The sequence below is a fragment of the Hippocampus bargibanti genome, linkage group LG18 (genome assembly GCF_051943395.1).
Source record: "Hippocampus bargibanti isolate YZ-2025 linkage group LG18, ASM5194339v1, whole genome shotgun sequence".
NCBI classification, from domain to species: Eukaryota; Metazoa; Chordata; class Actinopteri; order Syngnathiformes; family Syngnathidae; genus Hippocampus; species Hippocampus bargibanti.
This window is the reverse complement of record NC_142751.1, coordinates 13,546,473-13,562,218: the sequence shown is the minus strand read 5'-3', so window position 1 is coordinate 13,562,218 and position 15,746 is coordinate 13,546,473. Positions and strand designations below refer to the sequence as shown.

Sequence of the window (15,746 nt, the reverse complement as noted above, 5' to 3'; positions counted from 1 at the left end):
AAGTTGTGTCCATAATTTGTAAAATCACTTTAAATGACTTCTACTGAGCGTATTTTAGAAAGATTCCACAGCATATAGCTCTATTTTACGTTTTAAGACTCACGCTGAATATTCAGGAAGTCTTTAGGTACTTTGTTTGGTCTGAAAACTTCGTGTTGATCCGTGTTGATGGCAAAATTAGAAGGAAAACAGATAAATAACGCGATGGTGAATCGTTGTGTGTTGCACCAAGATTGCTATTTGATACTAGTTGACACAAATGCCCAGCAGACAAATCAGCCCATTTCCAACGGAGCTTGGGCGCCATCTTGTGAATTTTCCGGGACACTAGATTGGAGTCAAGACGCCTCAAAATGATCCGGAAGGACTTCTTTAATCGATTGCAAACATTTATGCTTTCCTCTTCAGAACTATTTAAATCATATTCATAACTGGATGAGTAACAAGAAAGCATCTTTTCTGAATCTGAAGCCATTGTTTGGATTCTAGACGAAGACGACAAAGACGTCTTGGAGTGACGTCACAAACAAGGGGGCGGGACCTTTTGAAACTCGCCATCTCCGAGGTCATTTTGAAGTAATTTTGGGGCACTTTAACTCATTTTTATTGGTGTTTTGCATTTGACTAAAAATATCAGCCTGCGTGTTTTGGGTATTTTAGATGCTATAAAACGTTTTTCTGATGTCAGTTAGGAAACCAAAAAATGGTGTCGGTTGTCCTTTAAATTATCCCGCGGGCCTGATCAAACCTCCTTGGGGCCCGGTTTCCGGCCCGCGGGCCGTATGTTTGACACCACTGCTATAAACGGTTCAGATAATGGTTGACTGATGGATATTTTTTTTTTAAAATGGAGGAAAAAGGACGCTCCTCACTGTCACCTTGAATTAAACTATTAAACTTGATATCCCAGTGAAGCCCAGCAGGGCGTCTATGGTTTCAAATGGGCTGAGCAGAACATCTGTATTTTTCACATAAAGGTCATCTGCGCTACGTCTTATGTCGATGGAGATCTGGTGTGGACGAGGAGGCCGCAATGGCTCCCCGGAGCTTTGTGAGAGGCCGCCCATATTGGAGCCATTTCCTGTCCCAGGAGTGGGCAAAAAGGCTTGACCCCTGGTGCTCCCTTTCTATGTAAGTCACGCACACGCAAGGACATGCACACGTACACGCGATCACTTTTTTAAGGCAAAACTTCAAGGAGAGCGAACAAGAGAGCCTTGCTTACAATTTCCTTCCTTTAAGTGAATTAGAAAATCTCAAAATAGCTCAAAACAGTGTGCGGAGCTGGAGATATTGAATGTCTTTAAAGGACAACCGACACCTGCGGACAAGTTGCGTCCATAATTTGTAAAATGACTTCAAATGACTTCTACTGAGCGCTTTTTACAAAGATTCCACCGCTTATAGCTATGTTTTACGTTTTAAGACTCGCGCTGAATATTCAGCAAGTCTTGTTTTCGAGTTGATGACGATGCCCGAAATATGTTTTCTATTGTTTTGTCAAAAAAAAAAACAATATCCAGAATTTAAAATCTAGAAATTAATATTGTACACTTACAACTATTGTTTATGTATTTATTTATTTACTCATTTATTTATTTATAAATTAATTTAAATGTAGTCTGTTTTCATAAAAAAATGAAAAATAAAGGCAATTGTTTTTTAATCAAATTTGATTCGATTGCTATTAACATATGACAATAAAATACAAAATAATTGAAACAACTTTAATGTACAGTAAAGTCTCGTTATATCGATATTGAAGGGAGTCCGAAAAAATATCGATATAACCGGGACTATCGATATATCCGACCCTGTTTGCATGTAATTTTCTCCGTGCGTGCATCGAAATAGTATCGATATAACCGGGACTATCGATATATCCGATATCGATATAACGAGACTTTACTGTATTATGATTATTTTTTTTTTACCACATAAGCAATTTAGTATATTGCTTATGTGGTTATTGTACACATTTTTCTGATGTCAGTTAGGAAACAAAAAATGGTGTCGGTTGTCCTTTAAGTGGGTTTTAGATGAAACCGTTTTTTTTTTTTTTTATGATGGCTACATTTGTCAAGCGATGCGGTTCGGGGTTTTGGCTTTGCGTTACAAAAGTTTTCCTTTTTGAGGCGTCGTGGCAAGCAAGTCCTTTATCAACAGCTGAAGCTGCAACAAAGCGCCAAAAGCTTCTAAATGAATAAATAGACAGTATTAGAATAGGAACTAAAAATGAAATAAATAAAAATATTGTTTTCAAATAAAACAAAAATCAAGATGGCCGCTTTTGAACTTTTCAATTATCCGACAATTTAGGAATTAACGACGAGTCTCTATTCAACATTTTGAATGTACAGTAAAGTCTCGTTATATCGATATCGGATATATCGATAGTCCCGGTTATATCGATACTATTTCTATGCACGCACGGAGAAAATTACATGCAAACAGGGTCGGATATATCGATAGTCCCGGTTATATCGATATTTTTTCGGACTCCCTTGAATATCGATATAACGAGACTTTACTGTATTTCGACTTACGGCCATTTTGAATTACTCGCTCGTAAGTCGGATGTTACCTGTACTGTATTGTGTTTTGTTCATCGACTCCCATTTCAAGCTCAGATAACTCCAGACCCATATAATTTAGGAATTAACTCTTTCTTTCTGATAAAACAAGAGATTCTAAGGTTTCTAACGCTCTATTGAATGTTTATGTAGTCCTAAAACTCAATATTCTGTTGTTCGAGGAATTTAAGTGATAATGACAAAAACCCTGGCACTGGAGTGGACACATTTTTTTTTGCACGTGTTTGGTAGTGAATGAGTTAAAAAGATTTTTTTCCTGAGATACTCCCTTTCCTCCGACCCCCCAACCCCCCACACCCCCGGGCCTCTTCTTAGGACTGCACAGGAAGTCCTGAACAAAGAGACCCCTCCTCGGGGACTGCGTGCCGCCGCTGTGGATCGTAACATCCATGTAATCCACACACGTCTTTGCCATGTTTCATGTTTGTGGGTGCACGTGGATAGATACAATAGAGCGAACAGGGAAAGTGAAGCAGTCGAGCAAGTCAAGCTATAGCCGGATGTGTTAGCGTGACGCTATTTAAAAAAATGTGATTTATGGTCGTTTTTGTTAGGGTGTGTTCATTTGGGGAAAGGTCTTTATTTTTACAATAACATTTCATGTCAGGTTTTGACGTTGGTATATTTACATCATGATTAATGACGTTGTTGAACGGAAATGATCAATATTATCTGTATGTTCCAATAGTTCATTCGAGTGTGGCTTTTATTCGGGAGGTTTAGACTTAGACAACTGGTGAGGGCAACTGATCATTAACCCCGCTTGATAAATCACTCTTCGCTGTTCATAAAACGACTAGATAAAAAAGCACTTTGGGGAATGGGAGGTTGACTTCGAGGGGAAACAACGTGCGCCCATGTGCCTCGTTGTACAAAGCATCTTGTTGTTAAAAAACACGCCGATGCCAGATGTCACGGAGTGAGACGTCGGGGAATATGATCCGCTTACAGGCCCGATGGTGGCTTTACATGCCAAGAATGTCGCGTGTCTCCTCCTCGGAGACAACTGTGTTTGTGCCCCATCGCTTCTCTCTTTTATTTTGAAACAAACTTTCACTCATTTGATTCCCAAATTTATTGGGGAATTGAAAAGCGTGACGTGGAGCTCCATTCCCGTAATTGTTCGGGTTTTGGTTTTTCATGCTGGGGTGCCGAGAAAGCGCTGGTCAGACCTCTGGCAGTGTTTTTTTTTCTCTTCCACAAGGGGGCAGCATTTGCCTTTTGTCCATGTTTGCGCTTTGTTGCAGTTTCAGCTATTGTTAAAGCGCTATGTAATTCAATATGTATGTATTTTAGACAGCCGCCCCCATTTCAAGGTCAGATAACTCCAGACCCATATAATTTAGGAATTAACTATTCATTTTTTTTTCCGATGAAAGAAGATCGTCTACGTTTTCTGACGCTGAATCGAATATTTATGTAGACCTAAAAATCCATATTCTGTGGGTCCTGAAGTTTGAGTGAAAAATGACAAAAACCCTGGCACTGGAGTGGACACCTTTTTTTGCACATCATCTGACAGTGAATGTGTTAACAAAAAGAAGTAAATAAGTAAATAAAGAAATAGATAATTTACTAAATACATGAATAAATAAATAAATAAATAAATAAATTAAATAATTAATTAATTAATAAAATGCATATTAGAAGACTGTCACCTCTACAGATGCATATTCGGAATAATATTAAATATTAAACACTATTACAATGGAAATACTCCAATCCAATACTAATAGCTAGCTACCTAGCTGGCTATCTATTTGCTATCTTTTTGCGATATATTAGCTATCTGGTTAGCTATCGAGCTAGCTATCTATTACTTATAGAGCTAGCTAGCTGCCTAGCTAGCTGGCTATCTATTGCTAGATATTGGCTATCCATTAGCTAGCTAGCTTTCTATTTTATTTGAGTTATTCCGGGTTGAGTGAACATTGGCGCGGGTGGCTGCCGCTGCTCACCCACAGAAAAACCTTTGATACAGATACGGAAGGACTTCTTTAATCGATTGCAGTAATAATACTACTACTACTACTACTAATAATAATAATAATAATAATAATAATAATAATTATTATTGTTATTATTATTATTATTATTAGTAGTAGTAGTAGTAGTAGTAGTAGTAGTAGTAGTAGTAGTAGTATCTCATAACTTTGCTGCTGTGAAATGTAAATTTCTCCACTTCGAGACTAATACTGTAAAGGCAATCCAATTATTATTATTATTATTATTATTATTATTATTATTATTATTATTATTATTATTATTATTAGTAGTAGTAGTAGTAGTAGTAGAATTAAAAATCTCATTAATTCACATTCCATAAACACAATATCAATCTGAATACCATGTTTTGACTAGTGGTGGCGGGTGCATAGAACATATTTTCAAACTTTTTTTTGTTTATTTACCCTTATAATTAATATTATTCATGATTCATGTCATCTGAAATTTGAGTCTTTCTTCAAGAGCCTCCACTGTGTCGGTGTTACTTTCAAGGACAAAAAAAAATTGTAATTCACCGTGTTGATCTTTTATGGGGAGAGTGGGAGGGGGGGTGGTGGGTTATAAACATTTGATTCCGTCCTATCACATAGCGGCCATTGTTTAGGCTCGGAGAATGAAATCCGGTCAGCAAAGGACAAGGGAGTGGTTCCGTGTGAAATCATTTCCTTGATGGCTCATTCACTCCCTTTTTATGATTCGTTGTGAAGTCAGTTTTTTTTTTTTTGTGTGTGACGTAAATGTCACCATGGCTCATTTCCATACACAATTGGGGAAAAAAAATGAATCTAGACCTTTTTTACCCATAAAAAAGAGTAAGAGAATACACATAGGAAATTAGGAATATTGAAAAAAAAAATGGTGACGGATTTATCAAAACAAAGTAATAAAGATCCAAGAAAGTCATAATCCGATGAGGGAAGTTCTGAAATAAACGAGGAGTGTTGCACATTAAAGTTATAACAATGCGCGAATAACGTCATAACAATACGGGAAGAAAACTTAAAAGGACAACCGACACCTTTGGACAAGTTGTGTCCATAATTTGTAAAATCACTTCAAATGACTTCGACTGTGACCGAGAAATTGACACACAATGCATTTTGGGTACTTTGTTTGGTCTGAAAACATCGCATTGATCCGTGTTGATGGTGAAATTAGAAGGAAAACTACATAAATAACGCAATGGTGAATCGTTGTGTGTTGCACCAAGACTACTATGTGATACTAGTTGACGCAAATTCACAGCGGACAAATCAGCCCATTTCCAATGGCGCTTGGGCGCCATCTTGTGCATTTTCTGGGCGCTACATTGGATGGCTCGAATTGATACTTTTATCGATGTCAAACATTTATGCTTTCCTCTTCAGAACTATTTGAATCATATTCATAACTGGATGAGTAACAATAAAGCATCTTTTCCGAATCTGAACTCTCTGAAACCATTGTTTTGATTCTGGAGCAAGGCAGTTTGTGAAGGAGTATCCTGGCGTGATGTCACGAACAAGGGGGCGGGACTTTCTGAATCTCCCCAGTTTCGATCTCATTTTCTGGCAGTTAAGTCATTTTTATTGGTGTTTTTAATTTGACTAAAAATATCAGCTTGTGTGTTTTGGGTATTTTAGATGCTCTAAAACGTTTTTCTGATGTCAGTTAGGAAACAAAAAAATGGTGTCGGTTGTCCTTTACATTTTCTGTGGATGCGAGCCCCCTTTTGCCTCACCGGAACAGATTCACGGAATTTCAGTCGAGTATAATGTGTAGAAATTAATCTGATATATACCATTTATAGTGACATTTGACGCACCGCTGTATATTTAGTCTGCTTTATTATAATAATAATAATAATCATAATAATAATACATTTCATTTATAAGCGCCTTTCAAAACTCTCAAGGTCACTTTACAGTCACAAGTTTTCTTCTCTGTGAGTGAGCAGCGGCAGCTACACGCGCGAGCGTTCACTCAACCCGAAAGTAACTCAAATAGATAGAAAGCTAGCTAGCTAATGGATAGCAAATAAATAGTTAATAGATAGCAGATAACCAACAGCTAGACAGCTTACAGCAAGTCAGCTAGACAGCTAATAGCTAGCTAGCTAATGTATAGCTAATAAATAGCTAATACATAGCTATGACATGAAACTCAAAAACATGTCAGGGGGGAAGACGCTAGCGAGCAACAATGCCTTCTTACCCCTTACATCCGCTATCAAACAAAAGGGAGATGTGCATGCTCATCGGTATTGACTCATTTTAAGGAAATCCAGGATGTAACTGAAGCCCTGAGTCAGTGTTGACAAAGTCAAAGAGATCGAGACCTGACGTTACCCCTTTCATACTGCTCTCAACCTGCTCTCAGGTTGGGGGGAGCAGAGGACTACTCCCTGCGGCTACACTGATTACTTCTATTGTACTGCCTGAGTATGGGGTCTACGACTGGCCTGATTGCCCCATTTGCTCTGGTATCACCTCATCAGCATAACTAAGCCTATGTTGCTTAAGAAGTCGGTTGTAGGAACGATCCAAATTGAACCTCACCCCACCATGGCGATTTAGTGAAGGGTTTTGCTGTTTTATGAAAATAGCTTCTTTTACTCCCCTTTCAAACCATCTATTTTCTTTTTTTAACCTCATTGAGTGGTCGATCAATGTCGTACAAAAGTGGCATCCCTACAAATACCGTAAAAATGATCGCAATGGTTTGGAGTGATGGTTTGATCAAAAGTAAAGGTTAGCAAGGGTGAAGTGGAGCGACCTTCGTCTCTTCTCGATTATCTCTGTCTGGTTAATGTTGTCGTTAAAAGCATCGGCGAAAGAGAGGATAGCGAGCGGGGTCTGTTTTCTGTCACATCCGACTCAACATGGGAGTCGATTATTCGCCCCCAGTGGCATCACTAAGTCAGAGCGCTAACGCGACCATGAGAACGCAAGTATCCGCTTACAATGTTGGTGGTCCGTTAAAGAGGCGATGATGTTATGTCGTATTAGTGCGAATGCGGTGAAAGTTGAGATTAAAGTGCAAGATTGTTCGTCAATTGCCGTGGGCAATTTTTGCACAACTGTTCCAAAAATACATTGAACAAGGGGGAAAAACAATTGCAACATTATTGGAGGATTAAAAAAAATCTAAATCAAAATACGGTAAAATAAGTTAATAATAATAATAATGTCATTTCTAAGCGCCTTTCAAAACTCTCAAGGTCACTTTACAGTCACCGGATATGTTTTTCTGTGAGTGAGCAGTGGCAGCCACACGCACCAGCGTTCACTCAACCCGGAAGTAAGCCACATAGCTATAAAGCTAGCTAGCTAGCCAATCGATAGCCAACAGATACCTAGCTAGATAGCCAGCCAGATAGATAGCCAGCCAGCTAGATAATGGATAGCTAGCTAGATAGCCAGATAGGTAATAGATAGCAAACAGCTAGCAAATGGTCATAATAATAATAATTAATTAATAATTAAGTATTCATAATTAATAATCATTTAGATTTTTTGAAAATTGAAATTAGCCTCTAAATTACTAAATATACAGTACTAGAACCAAAAATGAAATAAATAAAAACAAATTTTTTTAAACAAAACAAAAATCAAAATGGCCGCTTTGGAACTTTTCAATTATCAGACAATGGCGACAGCTACTTTTGTGACTTCCTGAGGGGGCGGGGCGATCAGCGGCAATGTAAAAATTGAAATCATTTCAGCTTTATTAAGCTCCAAAGATTTTTTTTTAAAAGCCATATGAGGGCAGATTCATTTTCACCGCGTCTGACAGGGAGGTGGTGAACTTGACTTTCTAGCCGACGAGGGACATCTCTCTCTCTGGAGAACACGCCAGGAATTTGTAATGTACACAACAACAGAATAGCCGGGCCGTGTTTACATCAATGGCAGAGAAGCGGTAACGCGCTATATAAGGCGTGTGGAATATTCGCACGGACGGCTAAAAATGGTATGACGAGCAAAATTTATTAATGCGTAAATAAACTGCAGATGGAGGCTGATAGTCATGAGTAACCATTACTGTTTAAAAAAAAAAACATTTTTAAACGGCTTTTCAAACTCATAATAATAATAAAAAATCTACACCTGAGTTTGAAGTCTACGCCTTATTATTATTATTATTATTATTATTATTATTATTATTATTATTATTATTATTATTATTATATAGCTATCTAGATGGCTAGCTAGCTGGCTATCTATTACCTATCTATTGGCTATGTATTAGCAAGCTAGCTTGTTATTCCGGGTTGAGTGAACGCTGGCCCATGTGGTTGCCACTGCTCACCCACAGAAAAACTTATCCTGTGCCTTAAAAGCGACCTTTTGCGAGTTCGTTTGGCAATTTGCATGTAACGAACGTTCGTTTGGACTATACCGTGACTATAAAGTGTACTTGAGAGTTTTGAAAGGCGCTTAGAAAGAGGAGCTTGTAACAATTTACTTGTAGCTTCCCGAAGCACGAAAACAGGCTTCTGATTGGCTGCCGTGCCGAGTATGCAAATTGCCAAACGAACATTCGTATAATTCGGACTATACCGTGACTGTAAAGTGTACTTGAGAGTTTTGAAAGGCGCTTAGAAAGAGGAGCTTGTAACAATTTACTTGTAGCTTCCCGAAGCACGAAAACAGGCTTCTGATTGGCTGCCGTGCCGAGTATGCAAATTGCCAAACGAACATTCGTATAATTGGAACTATACCGTGACTGTAAAGTGTACTTGAAAGTTTTGAAAGGCGCTTAGAAAGGAGCTTGTAGCAATTTGCTTGTAGCTTTTGCTTTATTGAATAAAACAAACGTTTGATTTGAAAAAAATTCGGGCGGAGACGTTTTGAAAGTTGCACGCCCGACGTAAAAGTTGTATGCCCCGGGCCTCCGGGCAGACGTTATTTCAAACACTGGTATTATTATTATTATTATTATTTGCTATTGAACCTTGTAGATTGCACTGCACATTTAGCGTATGTTCTTGTGTTACTATTGAAGCCAATGAAGCTTGAGGCCCAGCTGTCGCAGGAACAGACAGAATGATGGTGTAAATGTTCACTTCCTGGCACTCGTAAGAATTTCCCATGCTCCGACGGCAGACCCCCGCATCCCCCCTCCTCGCTCCACCTCTCCTGAGTAGGGTCCCGCTCACGATAGAACATCCCTCCTCCTTCTTCTTCTTCTTCTTCTTCTTCTTCTTTCTCCCTCACACAAACGCTCAAAGCACAGGCGGACGCACTATGGACTAGAACTCAACACGCTGAGGATTTTTTTTTTTAGTCTTTTTAGGGAGGACGGGTGGGTGCGCGCGTTCGAGTCCTCCCATTCTACTTGCATCCTTCATTTTTTTTTTTTTTTTTTTTTTGAGATGTCGGGGACTTTAAGTTGCCCTCCCGCAACAGCTGCACTGGCTGGTGAGTTTATTATGACGCTATGTAATAAAAGAATTGCTACCAGGCATCTTTCTCCGACGACTCCAAGATTATGACACGTCAAGTTAGCGGCGTTTGGAAATACCCATGTTGTCATCCGTAGTGTCAGCTAATATTTTAGCAGATGTAACTTGTTTTATTTCGCATAGCATGAAACTTTTACTGGGGTGAATGTTCTCTGTATAGTTTTATCTCTTGTTCTTTTTATAATTTTATCTGTGGTTTTTTTAATGTATCTGTTTTGTGATTGTAAAGTGTCCTTGAGAGCTTTGAAAATGTATTATTATTATGACTATTATTATTATTATTATTATTATTATTATTATTATTATTATTACAGTGATACCTTGGCTTACGAACTTAATTGGTTCCCAGACAGAGTGTGTAAGGCGAAAAGTGTGTATCCCAAAAATTTATTTCCCATAGGAAACCATTAAAATGAGAATAATCCGTTCCCAGATCCCCATAAAACATAATTTTCTACTTTCTAATTTTCTTAAAACTACACAAAATATACCTTATTTTATGTATAATAAATGTGCTATGGTATTATAATTAAAGAAATAAACTGTACTATATAATAAAGTCATTTTATTTACCTTTGTGATGGTTGTTGATGGCTCGATGGAATGGAGTGGCCGCTTTCATCAGCATTAAACACTTGATGAGGAACGTAGCCTTCTTCTTTCACCATCTTGAGGAATGATCCCTTGGAGGTGCTTTCTCTGCGATAATTTTATCTAGTTCCTCATCAATTGTTTTCTGTTTAGCTGGGTTGGTAGCTTTTTGCATCAAGTGTACAGATGCCTTGTGCGGGTTGTTTGTGGAGCCTGATATAGGGGATATTTTAACCTTGCAGTCTACACTCTGCCTTTGAACTATCAAAGTTGAAACTCTCTTTCTCTGTCGTTTGCCTGTCTCTTTAATGTTTAAACCACCTCCCTCTCCTAAACCGTGTCTCTCTTAATTAATAATAATAATAATAATATTAATAATAATAATAATAATACATTTGATTTCTAAGCGCATTTCAAAACTCTCAAGGTCACCTTACAGTCACAGGATAAACTTTTTCTGTGGGTGAGTAGCGGCAGCCACACGCGCCAGCGCTCATTCAACCCTGAAGTAACTCAAATAGATAGAAAGCTAGCTAGCTAGCTAATAGATAGCAAATAAACAGTTAATAGATAGCCAACAGCTAGCCATCTAGACAGTTTACAGCCAGTCAGCTAGACAACTAATAGCTAGCTAGCTAGCGAGCTAATAGATAGCAAATAAATAGTTAATAGATAGCTACAGTAAAGTCTCGTTATATCGATATCGGATATATCGATAGTCCCGGTTATATCGATACTATTTCTATGCACACACGGAGAAAATTACATGCAAACAGGGTCGGATATATCGATAGTCCCAGTTATATCGATATTTTTTCGGACTCCCTTGGATATCGATATAACGAGACTTTACTGTATTTAGTATTAAATTGCCTACCAGTGTTTTATTATTATTATTATTATGCTTGTACGGTTAAAAAAAATTACATGTTCTGTTGCAGAAGCTCATTCGGCAAATCATTCGCCCCCTCGCCCCTGCCCCCCCACTCATCCCTCCCCATTATCTGACCTCTGTGCCATTTGTGCACCTTCACGGAATATGAATCTGGTTGTACTTAAAGCTGTTAGCTTGCGCTAACGACCACTCCGCTGTGACCTCACCTGCATACGAAGCAACGATCTCATGGCGCCCTTACACCAGATCGCCGTTCCCCCCCCACACTCGGTTCCCCACCCTTGGGGTTATTGTAGTGACAACCATTTAATCTACAGGGCGGTGGGAGTGGGGCGGGAGTGCTACAGGTGGTTTGAGTTTGGATAGGACTAAAACGAAGGAGGCATCTGGCTTCAATCAGTTGATGTTTGAGCAAGGTCGCAGAGTAAAGACTTGTAAACGTACTCGTAACCATCTTGGAGTCAATGATGTTGTAATTGGATTCGAATCGTTAATTTTCAATGTCGTCAAATGTCATTTTTAATATTGCAAATGGCGGTAAGAAACAAACAAAACAAACACAGGAAACTGCATTTGAAAATCATTGTGCTTTCACCTCTCGCCTTCATCGCTGTGACACTGTTAGCAAATCCAGACAGACCTTTTGCATACATTCTAGAAGCACAACAAATTGGTTGATTCGTAGATGATGGCCAGGGGCGGAGCTACGGGGTGACCAGGGGTTTTTGGGCCACACCCCCAAACCCTTTTGGTCACTCTCTGTCCAAGCGTTCACAACACTTTGCAGCTAACACCTCATATTTATTCGTTATCTTGCTTGCTAGCTAGCTATCCCGGTCGCCATCTATTAGCTATATGGCTATCTGGCTAGCTATCTATTAGCGACGTATCTAGCTAATCTATTTGCTATCTATTAGCTATCTTGCTGGCTGGCTAGCTATCTATTAGCTATATGGCTCTCTGGCTATCTAGCTAGCTATCTATTGGCCATCTATTAGCTAGTTAGCTCGCTTTGTATCTATCTATTCTATCTATTCTATCTATTGATACTTCTGGCTTGAGTGCTTATCATTATTATTATTATTATTATTATTATTATTATTATTATTATTATTATTATTATTATTATTATTATTATAAATAAAAATGCTGCCACTTTAATGGCGTGCATTTGTGAGTTTTCACAGGATGCACGAAATGGGGGTGGCTCTACAAAATACAATACAATACAATACAATACAATACAATACAATACATTCATATTGATTTATATAGCGCTTTAACAACAGCTGAAACTGTAACAAAGTGATTACATGGACAAAAGGCAAATGCTGCCCTCTCATGGAAGGGGGAGAAAAAAAACAACATTGCCAGAGGTCTGACCAGCGCTTTATCGGCACCCAAAAAACAACACAAAAAACAAATTGCGTCATATTTTCAATTCCCATATAAATTTGTGAATGGTAGTGAATGAGGTAAAGGTTGGTCCCTGAAAATATTGTCTTACATTAAAACAGTCCATGCGGTGCTGCTCTTTTGGTTAGCAACAGAACTATAACATCTAAAAGATTATCAAAATTTGACTATGATTGTTCTGGTTAAATACATGACTTGTTCCATCGACGGACAAATGCAATGATGCAATCGTTCCAGTCACCGTGTTATGATTCTGAAACCAGCCACCCCCCCCCCACCCATCCCCTTCACCCGAAATATGTACATCTTGCAAAAGTGCACGCATGCTAGCAGGAAGTTTCACAAAAAAAAATAGGCGTCAATATTCCATTGAATCATATTTGGTTTCTCAGATTTGCCTTAAAAAAAAAAAAAATGTGTCAAACCACAGTCGATCATGACCCGAATTCATACCCTGTTGACCGTAACCGCAATTTTAGCACAATGCTAACGTTCATTTTTCTCAGGTTGATTGACAAGGCACTTGACAGACACATCAAGCGAACCACTACACTTTCAATGACTGACAGTTCTCCGCCTCCAATCCCCCCCCCCTGCTATTATCCCCGTGATGTGTTTACTTGAAGAATTTAATCTCCATCCAAGTGGCTTCTGAGCCCAAAAGCAAACATGGGCTCGCACTAGGCCTTCAACGCTAATCCGTTCAACAACGCTAACGCGCGCATGCACGTGCATGCTCACTTTGGTCTGGAAAGCGATATCCTTCAAAGCAACTTCCGGATAAGCAAAAAAAAAAAAAAACACCCGTGAAGGTGTGACATGGCAGCCACACACGCCAGCGTTCACTCAACCCGGAAGTAACTCAAATAGATAGAAAGCTAGCTAATATATAGCTAGCCAGCTAGATAGTTAGTCAGATAGATAGCTAATATTATAGATTAATATTATATTGGCGGACTGATAAAATCATCGTTTTCATATTTTTTTTTTCAAAAGTGATTTTGATTGAATTCCAATCATGTATTATTTATTTGGATTAAGGAATGGAATAGCATCTGTTTGCTCTTTAGGCAGAGAATGCCCCCCCCCCCACCCCCCGCCCACAATTTATGCTTAAATGATACTTTGAACATAATATTTAAACTAAAATCAAGTTCCTTTGATGCCTTTTTTTAATGACCGTATCCCACTTATAATTTACAAAGCCTGCTATTTTGGAATGAGACCTCATTATTCCGTCTGTTCCATGTAGTCATTACATCGCTTTGATCATGTGATCTTACTTGGAGACCCCCCCCCCCCCCCCACTCTAAACATTCCAAACAAACTTCTTATGATGTAAGAAGTGTGAGTTTAGCCACTCCACTTGCTGCGAAGCTTCATGTGTGTTGCTTATTGATTCTGGCGGAAAGGTCAAACATCTGACCTTTGGGTGTGTACGTCTGCATACGTGTATATTTTTAGTTTGAAGCCCTACACATACACATATAATAATAATAATAATAAATGTCATTTCTAAATGCATTTCAAAACTCTCAAGGTCACTTTACAGTCACAGGATCAGTTTTTCTGTGGGTGAGCAGCGGCAGCCACACGCGCCAGCGTTCACTCAACCCAGAAGTAACTCAAATAGATAGAAAGCTAGCTAGCTAGCTAAGAGTTAGCTAATAATCACTCAACCCGGAAGTAACTCAAATAGATAGAAAGCTAGCTAGCTAGCTAAGAGTTAGCTAATAATCACTCAACCCGGAAGTAAATCAATGGGAGAAAAATCAGTTTGTAGATCCCATATAAATAATAAATGATGACAAAAGTGCAAAAATTACCATCCATTTCATAAACACTAGCTAATAGCTCGATAGCTAGTAGCTAGATAGCAAATAGCGAGCGAGCCTGCTCGATAGCTAATAGCTAGATAGATAGCTAGCCAGCTAGATAGCAAATAGAGAGCTAGCTAGCTAGCTCAATAGCTAATAGCGAGCTAGATATCTAGCTAGCTAAATAGCAACGAGAGAGCCAGCTCGTTAGCTAATAGCTAGATATATAGCAAGCATTTTTATCCCCCCCCCCCGAATCCTCAATCATTCAAATCCTCTGTGTACGTTGAAACTGTTTCCATTAGCATATTTAGCCGCATTTGTTATTAGGGGGATTTTCCTGGGTTAGGGGGAGGGGTACAAAGCTATGTGATGGGTGTGTTCCGGGGGCGGGGGTTGATGATGATGTCATGCGTGGGTTTTTGCTGGGTTTTGTCGTCCAGTGGAGAGAATACATCTGGAAGTTGCACACGCTGGTGGAATGTGACATAAATGAAGGATGAAAAGACGAAAGCATGCATGCATGGACAGAGATAAATGGAAGAGGTGGCAGGGAGATGGATGATAATCCTTGGGGTCGGGGGTCGGGGGTCGCAGGTGGGCTTAATGGTCCCGTCATGGAAGGTGAAAAATAGCTTGTTCAATCGAACAACGGCCCAAATCGCTATCGGGCTAAGCTAGCTAGCTATGTAGCTGGTTATCTATTAGCTATATGGCTATCTAGTTAGTTAGCTAACTGTCTAGCTGGCTATCTATTAGCTATCTGTTAGCTAGCTAGCTAGCTTTCTATCTATTTGAGTTACTTCCGGGTTGAGTGAACGCTGGCGCGTGTGGCTGCCGCTGCTCACCCGCGGAAAAACTGATCCTGTGACTGTAAAGTGACCTTGAGAGTTTTGAAAGGTGCTTATAAATGAAATGCGTCAAACCTTCAGCGGTATTTTGACGACTGCTTAGCTAACCGTGCTAACGTGGTGTTAATA

General features: G+C 39.1%; 1 protein-coding gene across 1 annotated transcript in view; it reads left to right on the top strand.

The window, feature by feature from the left end:
* The first annotated feature begins 9,818 nt into the window (after positions 1-9,818).
* Positions 9,819-15,746, top strand: part of itga1 (integrin, alpha 1) — a 38,652-nt gene continuing 32,724 nt past the window's right edge. Inside the window, exon 1 of the mRNA XM_089020806.1 lies at positions 9,819-10,003. Within this exon, the coding sequence (XP_088876932.1) occupies positions 9,958-10,003 (46 nt within the window). The 5' untranslated portion in view covers positions 9,819-9,957. The remainder of the gene's footprint in view (positions 10,004-15,746) is intronic.